Genomic DNA, 19329 nt, shown 5'->3' with positions numbered 1-19329 from the left:
AAAGGAAAAAGTAAAACTCTCAAGTAGGCGTAATGCGCACCAACAATCTGCAACTGTTGACCACCAACGTGGAAAAACATAAACACTTTAACTTTGGGTTGATTTGTTTAAAATTATCATTTGTTTATTTAATAGTTTATTATTATTTTGTGTTGGTTGATGCTTTACAATATGCATAATGAGGCCACATCATTTCTATCACACCTATATAGTACGTTCCTAGTTTGATTTGCTTTACAATGGGCATATGCTTTACAAACGCTAGTCTGCAATCTTCCTTACAATTATTTTATTAATTAATATTTTATTATTGCATCTTTAATCATTCATGACTTCATTATTTAAAGTGGTAGGATAAAACTTTATTATACAATATTTATTGACCTAGAGTATTGTGATTGTCATTAAACTATGTCACTTATACAACATGTGATTTACCACACGATCGAATAAATTATTTATTTACAGAAGGCACATGGTACAATATTTTGCCTTGACAAACTTTGTCAATTTGATTTATTCATTATACGGTCATGCTTATACTGTCATTTATTGTCAGGAATTATTGAGCAATCAGATCCATTGATCAACACTGTTGCTGATTAAAGAAGTCTACCAACTTATAGACTGATGGGCCACATGCTTATGGTGACAAATATTTAGTTCGAATAGTGATCTCTTGTCTAACCCAACAAGTGGATCCGAGTCATGTCGAGAATTAACTCATACTGAGTGCATGTCGACATAAAGTAAATACTTGCAATGAGGAATACCACGAGCCGAGCCGCCTCATAGCGAGCATAGCCTCTAGCCGAGCAGCCTCGCAACGAGCATCGCCTCTAATCGAGCAACCGCCTTGCCGCGAGCATAGCCTCTAGCCGAGCAGCCTCGCAATGAGCATCGCCTCCAACCGAGCAATCTCGTAACGTGTGATACATCTAGCTGAATATTGTTTTATGTTGAGCATTGCCTTAGGTTAAGTACTGGTTCAAGACATCTAGCCACTTCGGCCTGGACATGGATTGGATTAAAGTCTCCAGCCAAAATACTCTTTTGACTGAAGACTTGGGGGACTCCTGTTGGTACCATATATTAGGCCTCGTCTTTGGGCCTCATCCTTAAGCCCATGACAAATGTAAAAGGGGAGGGAGCCCTTATCCTATAAAATGGACTCTCTATCACCCTCATTAGAAAAGCCTCACCTTCGGAGGAAACAATCTCACACTCAATCCTCACAACAATAGAGGGCAGTACCCTCTCAGCCAAACAGAGAGCAAAATGGCAAGGGCTGCATCCACAGAGAGTTCCCTTGCCGATCTATTGTAATCCATACATACATACATAATCAACATCAGTGTGGACGTAGCCCAAATTTTGGGGTGAACCACGATACATCTTTGTGTTCTTGAGCGTTTGTGTGATTCATGATCGGATTTACGTTGGTTCAAGATCCTCCGGATTTTTTGCATCAACAAACATAATCGGATATTCTTAGTTCAACAAAAGCTTTCCGTGGCTCGTTCAAAAAGTCTCAAAAAGTTGGTAGTAAATAATAGATGGTGCAGGTTCTCTGGGTTCCTCTGTAAGTAGTAGTATATACATTAAGAAAAAGCCTTCCCTTTTGGACCATTAATATACAAAGTTACAAGATAGATAAAGAGGAGAGAGAGAAGGAGAAGAGAGAGAAATAGCTTCTGTGTTGTGTGGAGTAGACATACATTTTCTGAGCAGTGTTTTTGATAATTCATATAGATTGATGTTGCTGACTGGATTGTCTTCTGTTTATTTAGGTTAGAGTACTGCTACCGGCATTGCAGGTACCATTCTTCATCTAAACACCATATTATACTTCTTCCATTTTTTTTATACAAGCGATACAGGAGGAAAGGGAAATTGAAATCGGGACTTCGGTGCAGGGGTAAATTCATAATTTTATGTTTTTTGAGGAAGCAAAACTATGAATTCTGTTGAATGACTTTATAAGATACTGTTGTGGTGATTGAATGTTTTTGAAATGTTGATTTGTGAAGAAAATGCATATGCTTAAGATGCATATATGGGGTTAGGCTAGTTAACTAGGGCGATATGCCTGCTACTTACATCCGAGTTCAAATCTTCTTTTCCTATAAATTAGAGTTAATTTAGAATATCGGATTTTAAAAAAAAAGATGCATAAAAATCAGCTGGCAATGCATGGCTATGCATCTAGACAAAGGACAAGAATGTCTCAGATTGCCAAATTTATTTTCCATTCTAACACCTATCCTTGTCAACTGCAGGGAATGTCTTTGCCTTTGTGTTGTTTCTGTCACCAATGTAAGTTGCTTAAAAAATTTATGAAGAAAAAGTGAAAATTCATGAAATATTGGTCTTGATTATGATCGTATCACGATAGTTTGTTTTCCAGACCAACATTTAAGAGAATTGTCATAACCAAGTCAACAGAACAATTTTCTGGATTGCCTTACATATATGCACTTTTGAACTGCTTGATATGCTCCTGGTATGGCTTGCCTGTAGTCAAGACTGGTATTATACTGGTGGCTACAGTCAATTCAGTCGTGGCGGTTTTCCAGTTAGTCTACTTGAGCATGTTCATTAGATACACTGAAAGAGCGATTAAGGTGATATTTTCTCCCAATTCTACCTGCTCTTATCGATATCAAATCGCTTTTACAACTTTGCATGACTGTTCTTGAAAATGTTAATTATTTTGCAGCTGAGGATGATGGGATTGATAGCGGCAATTTTTGTTGTGTTCGCGTTCGTTGTCTTTGTGAGCTTGGGACTTTTAGACTACGATGAGAGGCAAACGTTTGTCAGATACTTGAGTGTTGCTTCGCTCATCTCAATGTTTGCTTCGCCGCTGTTTATCATAGTAGGTTTGCACTTGCAATTTCTCGCTCGTAGGTTTTGGACAGTGCAATTTATCCTCGCTCATATGGTTTCGCGTGTACCTTTTTTCAGAAACTGGTGATCAAAACAAGGAGTGTTGAGTTCATGCCATTCAATCTTTCTCTCGCGACTTTTCTGATGAGTCTCTCTTTCTCTGCATATGGAGTGTTCAAGAAAGACCCTTTTCCTCTATGTAAGTGTTATGTTTTCTGCATCAAGATGTTTACATTTTAAATACGAATTTCGGAACTTGTGTTGATCCTCTTCAAATTATACTTTGGATGCAGATCCCAAATGGTATTGGAACAATTTTAGGGCTTGTCCAATTGGCTCTGTACTCCTACTACAACAATGTATCTGGAGATGCCTTAAGAGAACCGTTGATAGTTTCGTACGCCTGACGAACGGATTGGCATCCTTAATACTCAAATACAGTAAAATCAAGTGAAAAAATGTTTTCTTTCAGCTGCCAAGAGGAAAGATTGCCTTCCGGATTTGTAATTTAATCGGAAAGGCATTGATTTTTTTCTACATCAGTGCATCTATATAAACTTCTTCGCCGTAATAGCAAACTCCTAGCTAAAATATACAAAATAGCATCTCAAATTTGCAGAAAGTTTTGTTTAGAGTCACTCAGACTTTGGAGATCTAATGATCTTAGGCGACGGGTGTCAACTTCCTGCTGATGATCTCAGGGGAGAAAGTTTGAAGTTCCAAATCATCCATCCACCACTGTGCTAACAGGTGAGCTACCATAAAATTTTGGTTTTCCTCTGATGTCTCAAACATCCTCACGCCTACTTTGCCAAATATTAGAGGTGTTGGAAAATGCACATTCTCCTGACAGGCATTGCTTCCTTCCATTTCTTTAGAATGGTCGGCACAAGAGCAGCACAAAGAGTCACTCTTGTTTGAATAAATGTTAGGCACCCATCGTCCAAAACCTACACCAAGATTATCGAGGCCTGATAAAATTGGTATAGGAGGAAAATGATTTGTTTCCTCAAAACAGCTCGCTGGTGATCTTGGTAGCGAAACACATGGTGGATTGAATGCATGAGTTTCCACGTATATTTCTTGTTTGGCTAATTCCATCCCCAATTGGAGAGCAAACCCAGCTCCAGAAGAATTGCCTGCAACGCATGTTAGAACTTTGACGTTCTCCATACTTTTGTGCAAGTGAATTCAAAGCCTCCCAAGCTACATTTAACTTTGCCACCCAATGAGCAGCCTAATTTGGTATCGAATTCGTTATCCACGAGATTCGAACTTAAAATCTCTCACTTCAAAGTGAAATGGAATATCATCAGACCTTAGTACTAAATGATAATAACTAATTCTACTTATATTTGAACAAACTCTAGCATTATACTTTGGGAGTTTTAACAAAACACTCTCGGTACTATTCATTTTTAACGAAAAATCACATTTATATATTTTTCTGGTACTATTCATTATACAATTAAAAAAAGTTTTTCATTAAAAGGAATTTTTTTTTGAACTTTTCGTCACTTTTCTTTTATACTTTTAGGGCTTTTCACAGCCAAATCCTTTTAGAAAAACGCCCTTCTTACCTTGCATTGGGAAAAGGCTTTTGTAACTCAGAATCAATTAGAATATAACATATGGATGGTTTAGGAGGTTTTCTTTTCCATTGCGAGCGGGTTTTCTTATTAACTATAATATTTAGTAATACAAAATCCAAATTACCAAACAAAGACAATCAGATCCAAACTAAGACCTCAAAACTCAAAGCGCTTAGGTTCGAGCTCGTTTTGTTAAACACGAAAATTAAGGCCTAGAACTACTAACATTCCAATTAGAAAATTTGGATTGAATCAACGGCTTTGTACTATACACCAACAAAACCTTGTACCAACAAATACATCTAAGAAGCTATAAAACAAAGACACAACATTCACGAAAATCAAACTTAAAATCTCCAGGAATACCAGACAGCAATATTAGTGGCGACTCTAAAACCAAATGAGGCTTAACATAAGAAAATCGTGTGTTTTAGTGATGATATATATATGATAACAGTTCAAACATTTCATTAAAAGCCCAATTTAATAAAACACTAAAGGCAGCCCAGCCCGTTTAAAAAATGAGAAAAATTGTAGCCGAACAAAAGCCCATCCCATCAAGTATAAAATCCAACTCAAACCAGTCCGAAGCCCTCTAGGGTTCTTGTAACAAACTTCAGCTGCTCATTTCTGTACCGACGCCGCGGCATCCACCATGGTATGTCTCTCTCTCTCTCTCTCTTTCTCACTCTTCTTCTTCTCTAACGCAGATATACTTTCAGCTTAGTTCTCGTAGTTTTTGTTTCGGATCTGTTTATGCAATAATTCCTGAGAAATTTAATCGTGAATTTGATTGGAAGGGGTTGTAGTAATTTCATTTTATTTTCTGGGTGTCTTTAGCTTAAACGAGCTTTAATGATTCATTTTCGGTTTAAATGTATGGGTTTAATCTGGTTTCGTTGATAGTTTAGGGCTTTGCTAGTGTTTGCTAATTTTGTTCGTATGCTTCATACTGCAATTTGGGTTCTTATCAGATTGCATAAATCCGTTTTGTTAGTAATTTATCTTTTATGATGATTACAATACCTGGGTTTTCATTAGATTGTTAGTTTGTTTTCAATTTTGTTTTGGTGTTTGATTTGTTAGAAACCTTACTGGAACTGGGTTTTAATCAGATTTGTAATCGATTATCTATACCGATGTTTTGTTCGATTTCTTTTAAAAGTTTACGGTAACTGTGTGCTCGAAAGATTACATATTTCATTTTCTGTTTGATTTGTTTGAAAGCATACAGAAGCTGGTTTTGGTCAGATTTCATAATTGACTTTGTATTTTGCTTTTCGGTTTGATTCGTTGGCATATGGATCTTAACCCGTATTCAAATTTTCAGGTGAACGTTCCCAAGACCAAGAAGACCTACTGCAAGAGCAAGGAGTGCAAGAAGCACACCTTGCACAAGGTTACACAATACAAGAAGGGCAAGGATAGTCTTGCTGCTCAGGGAAAGCGTCGTTACGATCGCAAGCAGTCTGGTTATGGTGGACAGACAAAGCCAGTCTTCCACAAGAAGGTATACATTTGATTTTGCTCCCAATCAGATTAATTCGTCGGTGGTTGTCGTTTTGGGATATTGATTTGTCTACTGTCTGGTTATTTGAATTTAAATTTGATAACTTTGACATTGATAAACAGGCAAAGACTACAAAGAAGATTGTGTTGAGGCTCCAGTGCCAGGGATGCAAACATGTATCTCAGCACCCGATCAAGGTTAGTGTTATGGTGCAAATTGCTTCGTTTTGTTTATACTCTAGATTTTCGATAATGTCTAACGTTGCACTGGTTTCTTTCTGCAGAGGTGCAAGCACTTTGAAATCGGTGGAGACAAGAAGGGGAAGGGAACATCTCTGTTTTAAATGCATTGTTTTGGCTGTACTGTTATGTTACTTTTGTTGTTGGAGCTTTTAAGCAAATATGGAAGAATTTCTTGTTTCAAGTTTTTGTTAGATTTATGTTAAACTTGGAGCCTTCACCTTTGATCTTATTTTTACGTTTCAATTTGCATCTTTCTAGCAGTTGCTTTTCTGTTTCAAGTTATTTTGTTAGCAGGGAAGGTTTTCTGATTGGGAGTTTGAGATGTTATTGACGAGGAAGACTTGCATGAAACGACCGAATCAATCATTTGACGTCATTTGGAAATACTTGAAAACATGTGTCGTCATGCTGATGGTTCGATAAAATTTATTTACACCCGATCACAACTGCTGACACTAATTACTATACCAAACTTTTGGTTTGATAAAATTTATTACTATTACCTTACAAAACTTTCGGTATACCGAAGTTCGGTAGGCAAGTAACTGTCACTTTGTTTTGGGCCACTTTTTGGGTTTGATGTTTTTTTTTGGTGCCTTTATCTTATACATTGTAGTCTAAAATCATCTATCATTTATTATTCACAATTTACACACATATTAAGTCAAATGATGCGATCAATATTTATGATGAAAATTAAGCTCACAATCCAAAAAAAAGTTAAAGTTTCAAACCAACTGAAAATTGGAACCAAACTTCAAAAAGTGTAATTCATTTATCAAATTTTCAAACTTGAGATGTAGAAGTATTTGGAGACATTGAACTTGTAAAAGATTGAGGCATTGAACTTCAAAAAGTGAAATATTAGATATATATAGTTATATATTATTATATTTTTCAGTATGGTATGGTAATACTATGATAATGGTATCAAATACCAATATTGTACCAAAAATTTTTGGTTTGGTACAATACCGTACCATTACCGATTGACACAAAATAAGTATAATACAGTTGGCAATTCGGTTGGTACGGTAATTTGACAAAAAATTTCATCCCTAGTATGAACTCATGAGAAACTAGGGGTGGTTCGGTATGGGATACCATGCCGAAACTAGTATCCTGAATTCCAAACCGAAATTTTTAGGGACGAGAATTTGAAGACCAATTCCAAACCAAATTTTCGGGAATTCAAATTTCGGGAATCCCGAAATATTTTTGGGATTTCCTGACAAATCGGGAATCCCAAATTTAAATATGAAATTTTGAATTGTTGTTCAAATATATAATTCAAGAACACATTCATGAACTAGGAATGTCATTTCATTCACACTACCATTTAATCTAAAACTAGCATGCCTGACTGTTTTTATCAGAGTCAAAATTCAAATTAATTAAACCCTTTTTGCAATCTGTTGAGAGACAAAATAATCAAGTCTTCTGAAATCATCAGCCATGACAGCATTAATAATAAAATTCAAAAGAATATCAAATAGAACATGAAAAATATACAAGGTGTAGGGCATTCCAGGTTGCGGAGCATGAATTAGAAACTACTAGCATCAATTATAAAAGTAATATATATAATATATGTATAAATATATATATAATATATATGTATAAATATATATATAATAATTAATATTATATATTTTCGGTTCAGTATGAGATTTCCGAAATATTGAGAAGCCAATCTCGAATTCCATACCAAAATTTCAGGATCGGTTCGGGATAGCATCTCGAAAATTTCAGAAATTTCGGTTTGGGAAATTTTTGGTTTGGGATTGAGATTTTTTTTGTTCGGTTCGGAATTTTCGGAAATTTTTTCCACCCGAAACAAGGGAAGTCCAATGGTAAATAGGTAATTTCACCAAATGGCAAGGGTGAATCTAGTAAATATCGCGCAGAAAGATCCCATGATTCCCATCAACCCAAGTCTACGCGTATTTAAAATTAAAAATAAAAATAAAAATCCTAGCTGTATTGAGATTTGGGAGATCGAGTGAGAAGAGAAACCCTAACCCCTCACACTCGATATATTTCACCTCACTCGCTCTCCACCCCCCTCCCCCCTCTTCTCTCTCCTCCTCTCACTCTCCCACTCTTAAACCCTAGTCCCGCATCGTATCCCGGAATCCACGAGGGGGCTGAAAAGCCCTCTCGTTCGCGCCGCGGCGCACGATCTCTCGGTTGTTTTGCTCTCTGCTTTCGACTCGATTTCGGTGAGTTCTTCTTCGATCCCTGGCCTCATGATTTCCCGATATGTTTCTTTACGTTTTTAGTTGTAGTTTTGATTTGGGTTTTCTTCCTTGTTGCTTTTCGTTTCTGGGTTTTTCTTTTTTCGGCGGCTGGATTAATCTGCGTGCGAGTTTTTGGTGTTTTATGTTTTTGGGGGTTTGGTAATTATGTTGTATTTGGGGCATAATTGCGTTATTATGTCAATGACTTGATTTATTCGTTCACGGCTAGTTTGGAAGTCAACCGATTTGTCTTGGGTTTGATGCTTGGTTAATTTGATGTTGAAGTTCTGTAAATTACTTTTATGTAGTATTTGGATACAATCCTTAATTATAGTTATTGAATTCGATAATTTTGAAGACTTCAATTGAAAGTTTTTGGAAAAAGGTGGAGGGGTTTATCTACATACTAGGTGTTTCTGTTTTCTTCAAAGTTTTACTGTATAATTAGTTACTGTGCACTTGTTGTACATTCGTAAAATTATTCGCCGCTGATTTTCTGCAGTTTTTTACTGCACATGGTGGTGATTTTCATGCCTTTATTGTGAGAGGGCACTGGTCTTCCTAGTGTTATTGTGTATTAGGAGGCCATACAATTTTGTCAAAGAACTTGAAGTTCCGGCTTTGTTGATCTTGAGTTCACGCAATTCGTTACCATGATTACCACTAAAACCATGCTGTCGAGCAACAAGCTGAAGATTAAATTTGCCTGCAAAAGAATTGAAGCTGATCCCGGGAAAAAAATAGAAGCTGATTCTAATTATTCTAGGAGTCACTCACATGACTATGGGCACCTAGCCTCACTCAGGGAGGTCAGCTCAATGTCAAAATCTTCACTTCCGGGTTTTAAGAAGCGTGAACCCTCGGGGGATCTTGAGGGTCAGAAAGAGAAGAAGATGAAGATTGATCGTAGAGTGAAGGTGCAATGTTCAACGATTCTCAAAACACTGATGAATAACAAGGAAAGCTGGCCTTTCAATGAACCAGTTGATCCTGTGAAGCTGAGAATCCCTGATTACTTCCACATCATCTCTCATCCTATGGATTTGGGCACGGTAAAAGCAAAGCTGCAGAAAGATTTGTACTTCAGCGCTGAAGAGTTTGCTGGCGATGTCAGGCTGACTTTTTCTAATGCCATGCTCTATAATCCTCCTGGAAATCCTTTTCATCATATGGCAGAAAACCTGAATAGGATTTTTGAGATGAGATGGGGTCTTTTAGATGAGAAATTGAGTCATGGAAGCTCAAAGGTTGAATCTGGGAAATCTTCGAGTGGGCAAATTAAGAAAGTTACTTGTGTGAGACAGAATCCCTGCCACACTCCTCCCTTGCAAAATAGGTTGGTGGTCAAGAGGTCTATTCCATGCGAAGAGAAGGTAAGAGTCCCTGTTGGTGCAACTGATGCTGAGGTAAGTGATAGTCATGAAATTGTGATTTTCTTATGTTTACAATAATGCATACTGAATTGCTGCAAAAAACAAATAAAATTGGAGTTTTAAGCATGTCAGCTAATAGATGGTGGCTTGAATGCTGTGTACACTTTTATTTTTTAGATTATTTATTGACTGACACTGTTAAAGAGCATTTTCCTTTTCTACCTGAGTAATGTATGTATATTTTGTTTATAGGCGGAGCTTTCTAAAACAGCTCAGAATTCTAAGCCCAAATTGTCATCGAAGTACTTAAATACAAGCACCGATAGTGGCTATAAACAAGCTTCAGGCATTAATGCAAAGCAGCCATCAAGCCTGGTTTGCTTAAAATGTGGTTCATGCGGAAACATTGCATGTCAATGCAGGCATTCTAGTGACTCAACCCTTACGTCCTTAAGTGGTTAGATGATCTTTTCATTTGCTGCTATATAATATCCAGTTGAACGATGGATTTATTTCTTTATTCTTTTGGTTCAGACAAATCTTCTGAAAGGTCAATGGGCAGGGAGCACGGTTGGTCTAATTCTAATGTATCCAGACTGGTATGTATGGCGATGTTTCTGTTATTCTTGACACTATTCATCAGGACTTTTATGTTTTAGCAGTAATTGGAGCTTTTTATTCAATTATAGGATTGTCAAGCAAAAAGCTTGTCAACATCCCAGACGAGCAAATCAGATCCAGAATCTGATGGTGAGATGACGCAGCATCTTGTTATATTAGGATATTTAACCAGTTAGTTATTTTTAGTGATCTGATCCAGATTGATGTTGCAAATATGAAGGGGATGTAAGTGCTTTGGATGGGGAAAACATATGTTCCAGTCCTCAGCTTACAACTCCAGCATTGGATTCTGCTTCTGGAGAAGGTCAGTTTATTCACCAGCAATATCAAAACTTAAGTCTGACCATTGACTATTTAGCTTGGCATATTTGGACTTACTGAATTGGTGATCTTTCTCATTTCTTTCAGGATGGAGCACTTCTCATTTTGATGTTCAAATGTCACCCAAAAGGGCTCTCCGTGCTGCAATGCTAAAGAGCCGCTTTGCAGACACTATTTGGAAAGCTCAACAGCAGAAACTCCTAGATCATGTAAGCTTCATTTTTTTAGCAAGATCATGTAGAGATTGTTGGATTTTGTGTTAGAACATTTTCACTTTATTAGGTTGTTTGATAATTTTTTAGCATTTGGGTTTGCTTATCCAGTGTTTCCTCCTTACATCCAGGATGACAGAAGTGATCCACTTAAGATGCAGCAGGAAAGGGCAAGATTGGAGAGGAAGCAGCGTGAAGGTAAATATCTTGTTTTTTGCCAAAAGAATCTAGTTTTGATTTTCTAGCAATGCTAGTTTTGTTTCTTCCTTTATTCGGCTGCATCATTCTGGGTTGGGAGATTGTTTATTTTACACAAATGCAGCCAATGAGAAAGTGCTCGGTTTTAAGTAGATGATCCGTCTGTTTGGAAAATCATTTTAACATCTCAGTTAGTAATAATCATATGGTTACTTTTTTTTTTTTTAAGATGCTACACTACATGAGTCGTAGAAAATATCTCCTCGTTAAACCTGTTGCCACCTACCTATAATTGACGATCTTAAGCTGACTATATAAATGCAGAGAAAGCAAGGATCGAAGCTGAAATAAGAACTGCTGAAGCTGCCACACGAATGAGAGCCGAGAATGAGTTGAAGCAGCAACGGGAAAGAAAAAGAAAAGAAGCTCGAAATGCACTAGAGAAGGTTGACCTTTGTTTTAAAGTTTTTTTGGGTTCTTGCATGAATGTGGTGTCTTATTTCGCCTTTGTGGTCTTAATTTAATATAATCTCTTGTCAAGATGAAGCGAACAGTTGAGGTTGAGACAAGCTTGAAGATCCTAGAGGAACTTGGAAGATTTACAGGGTTATCCGTATTTGCTCCTATTCTCAACTTTAATCGTGGGTCGGGGGGTTTCGGTGGATCACATCCCCCATCACCTTTGGAGCAGCTAGGTCTATTTGTAAAGCCTGAATATTCAGGAGACGACAACGATGATGAATCAATGCTGTACGAGGATGGGGAGGAAGGAGAGATTGTTTGATACACGTTGGTTTCGCTCAGTCCGGCTAAATTGTTCGTGCGCTATTTTTCCAACTGGGGTTTGTGTTGTATGAGTGTTGAGAGGGAAGAGAGACCGTTGTAAATAATTTTCCAGTTGTGGACATGTTGACTGAATACAAGTATATAATATATATAGTTCTCTATCTTAAAGAACGAAAAGAAATTGTTCCCCATCTCTCTCTCTGTATCTCTGTCTCTCTCTCTCTTCCCCCGTTTTGGTCCGGTAATGTTCTTGGCCAAATGGTTGGTTCGATGAGTAGTGTTCCATGAGTTCAGAGTTCGATTCGACTTTTCACAATGATGGTTATGGCGACTCGGAGAAACTCTTAGGTCCCGGATATTGTTTTAGGTCCGGATGACCAAGGAAGTCCCATAGGTCTTGGAAAAATTCTTAGGTCCAGATGACCAAGGAAGTCCCAGCCACAGATTTAAATATCGATATTATCGGCGATATTTCGCCGATAATATCGATTTTTTGGGTCGGCGATATTTAAACCGGTTTCCGTGGGGTTTTCGGCCAAATATCGCGATATTTTGGAAATATCGAGAAATGTCGGCAATACAATGCAATCGGACTCCGATTTCGTCCCAAAAACGCCGGAGAAGAACGCCGGAGATGGTGTGCCTGTTCCCGAGCCCATTTCGTCCCAAAAACCTTGCAAAAACACGAAATTTAACTTAAATTTCACATATAAGCCTCAAATTTCACGCATGCATCAACGATTCAACACATCTAAGTTAGGGTTTCAACGCATGCATCAACGATTCAACACATCTAAGTTAGGGTTTCAATGGAATCTTACCTGAGACGACTGAGCCATGTTCGACTTCGGCAGACCCACGATCAACGGCAGCGAAGGATCGAGAGAGTGGGAGAAGGGGGAGATCTGTGTGTGTGTGGGTCGAATGGAGAAGGGGGAGAAGAGAGAAGGATCGAGGGCAGAGAAGAAGAGAGTGGGTGTGGGTCGAATGGAGAAGGGAGAGAAGAGAGAAGGATCGAGGGCAGGATCGAGGGCAGGAAGAAGAGAGAAGGATCGAGGGCAGAGAAGAAGAGAGTGGGTGTGGGTCGAATGGAGAAGGGGGAGAAGAGAGAAGGATCGAGGGCAGGATCGAGGGCAGGAAGAAGAGAGAAGGATCGAGGGCAGAGAAGAAGAGAGTGGGTGTGGGTCGAATGGAGAAGGGGGAGATATGTGTGTGGGTGTGGGTCGAATGGAGAAGGGGGAGAAGAGAGGTCCGGCGCGACTCAGAGAAGATGAGAGAAGGATCGAGAATGAGAGAGAGAGAGAGAGAAGGGTATGCGTGTGTGATATGTGTGCGTGTGTTGTGTGCGTGTGTGATGGCACGTCTGTGTGCGTGTGTGCCTATGTGATTGAGTGACCCATCTGACTCACCTCATGAATTATTCAATCACTTTTTACATTTGTAGACAATGGACAATGAATAATAGCATGTCTGTGTGTGTGCCTCTGTGGTTGATTGACCCCATCTGACTCACCTCACTAATTTTTCAATCACTTTTTACAATTGCAGACAATGGACAACGAATATTAGAACTTTAATAATGAAATCGTGTATCACTGTGAGTCTGTGATATGCTTTCACAGGCAAAACCATGTTCCACTCTCTGTTATATACTTATATTCCCTCAGAGGATGTGCAAAACCTTATGAGAGTTAGAGTATCAGAGGCATTCCCTTAGAGCAATTTCGTTTATTCTTCTTCCCTTACCATTTTCAAAGTCATTCCAGATCCATTCCAAAGCTTGAACACAAAGGGTTCCATATTTAAGGTAAGTTTACAAATTTATATTTATATTATTGTAATGTATACAACAACAAATAAATTTGTATGGACTCGTATGTTAATTTTTTTAACTAATTAATACTTGCATGTTAATTTTTGTAGGTAATTAAGTAATGTTAACAATTACATGTTAATTTTTTTTAAGTAATTAAGTAATGTTGTATAATTATTCCCTAGGATTATTTTAATGTGTTTAATGTTATTTATTATTTTATTTCCCTTACCATTTTCAAAGCCATTCCAGATCTATTCCAAAGCTTGAACACAAAGGGTTCCATATTTAAGGTAAGTTTACAAACTTATATTTATATTATTGTAATTTATACAATAACAAATAAATTGGATTATTGTTAAATTGGAGTATTAATCATTAAATTGGATTATTCATTAAATTGACTTATTATCAAATTGGACTATTCATTAAATTGGATTATTATTAAATTGGATTATTATCAAATTGGATTATTATTCATCACTATGTTTTATATTAGGATTAATTTTTTTTCAATTTGGATTATTATTCATTAATATTAGGTTTTTTATTATTCATTCATATTAAGTTAAGACCAAAAAAATAAAATAAAAAGTAAAATAGAACATGGGGATCTCAGTTGCATGTTTGTGAATTTAATATGAAATATATTAGTTAGCCTGGTCGGAGGTTAGATTAGAAAGCATGTGTACAACTTTTTATTAAGCCCTTCCTAACTTATATTTATATTATTGTTATTCTCAAATTAGATTATTCATTAAATTAGATTATTATTCATCACTATGTTTTATATTAGGATTATTTTTTTTATCAAATTGGATTATTATTCATTAATATTAGGTTTTTTATTATTCTCAAATTGGATTATTCATTAAATTGGATTATTATCAAATTGGATTATTCATTATATTAGATTATTATTCATCACTATGTTTTATATTAGGATTAATTTTTTTTATCAAATTGGATTATTATTCATTAATATTAGGTTTTTTTTTATTCTCAAATTGGAATATTATTCATCACTATGTTTTATATTAGGATTATTTTTTTATCAATTTGGATTATTATTCATTAATATTAGGTTTTTTATTATTATTATCAAATTGGATTATTCATTAAATTGGATTATTATCAAATTGGATTATTATTCATCAGTGATTATTTTTTTATCAAATTGGATTATTATTCATTAATATTAGGTTTTATCAAATTAAATGTAGGTACGTTTAAGATGTCTAGTGGAGCTAGTAAACGTGATCCAGCTTGGGAACATGGTGACCCAATAGACGGAAACAAACATGGCACAATTTGCAAATATTGTGGTCGGGTAATGAAGAGTGGTGGAGTGACACGACTTAAGTACCATCTTAGTGGATTAGATCCATAAAAAAATGTCCAACGATGCGATAATGTCCCCCCAGAAGTGAAGGCATTCATCAGCACATTATTAAAAAAATAAAAAACAGCAGAAGGAAAAGATGACACAAGGAATGGAAAATATTCGAGCTGGGCTACGGGGAGAAGTCTATGGCCAAGCGGTTGACAGTGATGATGATGACGATGAGGACGAATGTGATGATGACATGGGACCTGAAGAACGACGCAGTTTGAAACAAGCATTACGTGCCTCCAAACAGTCAGCATGGGAAATAGAACACCTTCATAAAATTCCTAATAGGGGACAAGGTTCCGGGACAAGTGGTGGTGCACAAATGAGACGGGGAGGTAGTCTTAGAGAATCACAACCAACACCACCAATAGCCCCAAGTTTATATAAGTCATCCAACGCACGTCAAAAGAGTGTTTGGAGTTATTTCAAGGGAGGTAATGTGAAGGAGGGAATGAGGCGTCTAATTAGCAAGTTCTTTATCTATGAAAATGTCCCTGCTGCGAAGGCTTCATCACATCATTTCAAAAATATGGTAGTGGGATGTCAACAGGCCGGTGTTGGAGTACAACCTCCCACTCCCTATGAGATAAGAAACAAATATTTGGATATGGAGTATAAAGACATTGGCGAGTATGTTAACAAGTTGAGGTCAAAGTGGGAAACTAATGGTTGCACAATCATGTGTGACGGATGGACCGGCCCGACCAGATTATCTATCATCAACTTCATGGTATACTCCAAGGGCAAGACAATTTTTTTGAAGTCTGTTGATGCTTCAGACCATATAAAGAATTACAAGTATATTTACAAATTATTGAGGGATGTAATCATGGAGGTGGGAGAGCATAATGTTGTCCAAGTCGTGACCGACAACGGTTCTGCATTTGTCAAAGCTGGAAAAAAGTTAATGAAGCATCATAATGTGTTTTGGACATCATGTGCAGCACATTGTATTGATCTTATGTTTGAGGCAATGGGGAAGAGAGAGAATGTTGCTACTGTGGTCAAAAGAGCTAGAACGATCACTAATTATATTTACAATCACGGTTGGTTGTTGGCAAAGATGTGTGAATTTTGCAGAGGAGAAATTATTCGTCCAGCTACCACTCGATTCGCCACCAACTATATTGCATTAAACAGCCTACTCAAGAAGAAAGCAGGGTTGAAGCAACTATTCACCAGTGATGATTGGGCCAACCACAATTTTAGCCGCTCAAATACAGGTCGTTTGGTGGAAAGTATAGTGCTTGATCATGCTTTTTGGAGTCAAACAGAACATGTGTGTCAAGTGTTTGAACCTCTTTACAAAGTTTTACGGATCGTTGACACAGAAGTGTATCCTACTATGGGGGCTGTATATGAGTTGATGCGTGTAGTGAAGGATGAATTGGAAAGAAAACATGGTGCAAGGTGGGTCGTAAAAATAATTGAAGACCGATGGTATAAAACATTATACCACGATTTGCATGCAGCAGGTATAAATTATGTCATAATTTGCAATTCATTTCTTTAGTTGCATAAGTATTATTTATCTTATTAGAGTATGTGTTTCTTTGAACAGCATATTATTTGAATCCCCGATACCAATACAGACCCGGTGTTGGAGATGATGGTACCCTTATACGTGCTGTACATAATGTATACTCTAAATTAGACCCTGCATCACCAGCAGTTGGCCAATTTGGAAATGAGGTACACAATTACTTAAATTATAATAATTACTTTGTTGGATTAAACTAACACAATTTATTGTATTCAGCTAACATGGTTTAAAGATGCAAGAAGAACATTTGGAGAACCAACATCAGTTGCTGCTCGAACAAATATGTCTCCTAGTGAGTATAAACATATTTCACTATAAGTTTATAATAGAATTTGTTGGAGTTATTAGGCTTATCAACATTATTTTTCATTGTAGCTGAATGGTGGATCATGTATGGGACCGATGCACCAACTGTGAGAAAGTTAGCAATAAAAGTATTATCACAAACAGCTTCCTCATCAGCTTGTGAAAGAAATTGGAGCACATTTGCACTCATCCATACAAAGCAAAGAAATAAGTTGGCTCATAGTAGCTTGGAAAAATTAGTTTATTGCTACTACAACATGAAGCTTCAAATTCGAGATAAGGAAGCAGAAATCGATCATGTCGACCGTGGTGACCCACTAGATGTGTTTGATATTGTTGGTGAAGATGATGATACGGAGGGTAACCAACTTTTTCAATGGATTAGACCTCTTCATTTAGATGATGATGAAGGCAACCCAGCTCCCAGAGTTGCTGAAGAAGCACGTAATGAAGGGATAAATGTAGAAAGAGTATTAGAGGAGGAGGTGGGATCTAGCAGCGCTGACTCTTTCGAAGAACTTTTGCACCCAATGCCAAGCAACACTGGAATTCCACCTTTTTCCAATCCTACACAACCACAACATCGTGCTGATACTAATGATAGCTCTAGTACAAGATCAGGAGACTCACCTACCACAGGAGGTGGGAATGATGAAGGAAATAGTGGAGCTGGAGGTAGTGGAGCTGGAGGTAGTGGTGGTGGATATGGAAACTATTATGGACCACCACCTCCCGGATATATGAGCCCCTTCACTGGTGAGGCAAACTTCACGCATGCAACACAAGATGATGACCATGGCAGTAGGCGGGCAGGACCAGGAATTGGTGCCATAGGGAAGGACTATACTCGCAGAGAAAGAGGCAAAGGGATTTTGTCAAGTCAAGAAGATGACTCGTTATCTAGAACTTCAGACTCTTTTGGATTGGGAAGTAGTAACTATGGTTATACTCATAACCAACCATTTCCCTACCCTTCATATCCCATTCCTGTTGGGATGGAATCGAGCGACTCATGGAATCAATCCCAGCCTCAATCTTCAAATGATTTTTCTTATGGACAACCTCAACCAATCTCGGATCCATATGGGTGGCATATTAACAATTACATGCAAAACTATTTTGGGGATTTATCATTTGATAACTACTCTTCACAATACACTCATTCTACACATAGAGATGATGAAGATAGTGACAAATTTGAACCTCATAGGAACTCTATGTGGTACTAAAGTGTAAAATATTGTACTAATTCATTATATATAAATGATTATGGTGTGTTTAGACTTCTTTCATTAATTACTACATATTTTCTACACTCATAATATTTGTCAGATCGCTATATAATCAACTTGATAATGTTAAATCCATCATGCAATGCATTTCCTTCCAATTTTTTGTGATAAACTAATAGATAATTGACTAAATAAACATCCTACAAAGTTTCAATACAAATTTCCAAGTTTTTCTTACAATTTCCGTGGTTTCCATGTAATTTTTATCGATATCGATATTTTACCGATATTTCCATCGATATTTCCGTGTTTTCGGACTACCGATATTTCCGATATCACCGATATTTTCTTCCTTGGTCCCAGCACACCTCTCTCTCTCTCTTTCCCCCGTTTTGGTCCGGTAATGTTCTTAAGGCCAAATGGTTGGTTCAATGAGTAGTGTTCCATAGAGAAACTCTTAGGTCTCGGAAAAATTCTTAAGTCCAGATGAAACCACACCCCGTTCCTCCACACCCCCCCCTCCCCCACCCCCCAGGCCGCCGCGCCCGCCCTCTGCAGTGCCCTAGCTGGTAGTATTGGCCCGATAATATGCATTGGTTCTGTTCTGTTTCATTGAAAAGAAAATTGTAGCAGAGTAATTCTCAAACAAGCTGAATACTTATCAAATACGCAAACATATTTTCCACTCAAACTTCATATCTCCTAATTCAAAACTTATTATGTGTTCAAGTTCAATCATGCACCCTTCATCACACTTGGTTGTATCACGGAATTCCAATCATATAGTATTTTTCTCATCAATTTATTGAGGTTTTTAGGGTTTTTGTATTGATTGATGATTTGGAATGAATTTTTGGAAGCTTCTATTTTATGGTTTTTGGCTCTACAACTGTCCGACTTGTGTCCGGCTCAGATTGTGAACAATTTTATTACAAACCTAATTATTTTTGAATTAAATATAAAAAAATTAAGAAATATAAATAAACAGAAATGTGTAGAGGTAAATAAAGTAACGGAATCAGTTCTGGAAGAATTTTGGAAAGAAAACTGAGCTGCAG

The 19329-nt window shown here is 37.2% G+C and overlaps 5 protein-coding genes across 7 annotated transcripts; all 5 read left to right on the top strand.

Annotated features, from left to right (window-relative positions):
- The first annotated feature begins 1556 nt into the window (after positions 1-1556).
- Positions 1557-3919, top strand: LOC103429673 (bidirectional sugar transporter SWEET2a-like). The gene is made up of 7 exons (XM_070806393.1): positions 1557-1582; positions 1791-1918; positions 2280-2316; positions 2408-2624; positions 2720-2878; positions 2968-3088; positions 3183-3919. Exons 1-7 carry the CDS (start codon positions 1557-1559, stop codon positions 3341-3343), a joined length of 849 nt encoding a protein of 282 aa, XP_070662494.1. The 3' UTR covers positions 3344-3919.
- A 1064-nt stretch (positions 3920-4983) lies between these two features.
- LOC103429661 (large ribosomal subunit protein eL42) lies at positions 4984-6482 on the top strand. 2 transcript variants are annotated; one of them, XM_008367794.4, is made up of 4 exons: positions 4984-5139; positions 5812-5991; positions 6114-6188; positions 6275-6482. In XM_008367794.4, exons 1-4 carry the CDS (start codon positions 5137-5139, stop codon positions 6332-6334), a joined length of 318 nt encoding a protein of 105 aa, XP_008366016.1. In that variant the 5' UTR covers positions 4984-5136; the 3' UTR covers positions 6335-6482. The 2 variants fall into 2 exon arrangements, with proteins under 2 accessions (XP_008366016.1, XP_070661695.1); XM_070805594.1 differs by having other exon boundaries at positions 5092-5379; positions 5456-5991.
- Positions 6483-8183: 1701 nt separating this feature from the next.
- Positions 8184-12175, top strand: LOC103429660 (transcription factor GTE12-like). 2 transcript variants are annotated; one of them, XM_008367792.4, is made up of 10 exons: positions 8184-8455; positions 8976-9879; positions 10099-10303; positions 10381-10445; positions 10536-10596; positions 10688-10771; positions 10876-10997; positions 11132-11198; positions 11523-11644; positions 11740-12175. In XM_008367792.4, exons 2-10 carry the CDS (start codon positions 9127-9129, stop codon positions 11980-11982), a joined length of 1722 nt encoding a protein of 573 aa, XP_008366014.3. In that variant the 5' UTR covers positions 8184-8455; positions 8976-9126; the 3' UTR covers positions 11983-12175. The 2 variants fall into 2 exon arrangements, with proteins under 2 accessions (XP_008366014.3, XP_008366015.3); XM_008367793.4 differs by having other exon boundaries at positions 8208-8455; positions 8976-9846.
- Positions 12176-12908: 733 nt separating this feature from the next.
- On the top strand, positions 12909-13553 carry LOC139188710 (uncharacterized). The gene is made up of 2 exons (XM_070806392.1): positions 12909-13295; positions 13533-13553. The coding sequence occupies exons 1-2, from the start codon at positions 12909-12911 to the stop codon at positions 13551-13553; spliced, it is 408 nt and encodes a 135-aa protein (XP_070662493.1).
- A 1599-nt stretch (positions 13554-15152) lies between these two features.
- On the top strand, positions 15153-18335 carry LOC139188324 (uncharacterized). Its single transcript, XM_070805593.1, has 4 exons — positions 15153-16665; positions 16752-16882; positions 16950-17025; positions 17109-18335. The coding sequence occupies exons 1-4, from the start codon at positions 15279-15281 to the stop codon at positions 18266-18268; spliced, it is 2754 nt and encodes a 917-aa protein (XP_070661694.1). The 5' UTR covers positions 15153-15278; the 3' UTR covers positions 18269-18335.
- Positions 18336-19329: the final 994 nt, after the last annotated feature.

This window comes from Malus domestica, chromosome 10 (assembly GCF_042453785.1).
Source record: "Malus domestica chromosome 10, GDT2T_hap1".
NCBI lineage: Eukaryota > Viridiplantae > Streptophyta > Magnoliopsida > Rosales > Rosaceae > Malus > Malus domestica.
The sequence above is the reverse complement of the archived record's forward strand: the minus strand, read 5'-3'. Positions and strand labels throughout refer to the sequence as shown.

Coding starts and splice junctions, on each gene's coding strand:
- LOC103429673 (XM_070806393.1), top strand. CDS start 1,557: ATGGTGCAGGTTCTCTGGGTTCCTCT. Junction 1,583..1,790: donor CAGGTTCTCTGGGTTCCTCT/GTAAGTAGTAGT, acceptor CTGTTTATTTAG/GTTAGAGTACTGCTACCGGC. Junction 2,879..2,967: donor CTTCGCCGCTGTTTATCATA/GTAGGTTTGCAC, acceptor ACCTTTTTTCAG/AAACTGGTGATCAAAACAAG.
- LOC103429661 (XM_070805594.1), top strand. CDS start 5,782: ATGGATCTTAACCCGTATTCAAATTTTCAGGTGAACGTTCCCAAGACC. Junction 5,992..6,113: donor AGCCAGTCTTCCACAAGAAG/GTATACATTTGA, acceptor ATTGATAAACAG/GCAAAGACTACAAAGAAGAT. Junction 6,189..6,274: donor TATCTCAGCACCCGATCAAG/GTTAGTGTTATG, acceptor TTCTTTCTGCAG/AGGTGCAAGCACTTTGAAAT.
- LOC103429660 (XM_008367792.4), top strand. CDS start 9,127: ATGATTACCACTAAAACCATGCTGTCGAGCAACAAGCTGAAGATTAAA. Junction 10,304..10,380: donor AACCCTTACGTCCTTAAGTG/GTTAGATGATCT, acceptor CTTTTGGTTCAG/ACAAATCTTCTGAAAGGTCA. Junction 10,446..10,535: donor ATTCTAATGTATCCAGACTG/GTATGTATGGCG, acceptor ATTCAATTATAG/GATTGTCAAGCAAAAAGCTT.
- LOC139188710 (XM_070806392.1), top strand. CDS start 12,909: ATGGAGAAGGGGGAGAAGAGAGAAGGATCGAGGGCAGAGAAGAAGAGA. Junction 13,296..13,532: donor AGAGAGAGAGAGAGAGAAGG/GTATGCGTGTGT, acceptor TTACAATTGCAG/ACAATGGACAACGAATATTA.
- LOC139188324 (XM_070805593.1), top strand. CDS start 15,279: ATGACACAAGGAATGGAAAATATTCGAGCTGGGCTACGGGGAGAAGTC. Junction 16,883..16,949: donor TTGGCCAATTTGGAAATGAG/GTACACAATTAC, acceptor TATTGTATTCAG/CTAACATGGTTTAAAGATGC. Junction 17,026..17,108: donor TCGAACAAATATGTCTCCTA/GTGAGTATAAAC, acceptor TTTTCATTGTAG/CTGAATGGTGGATCATGTAT.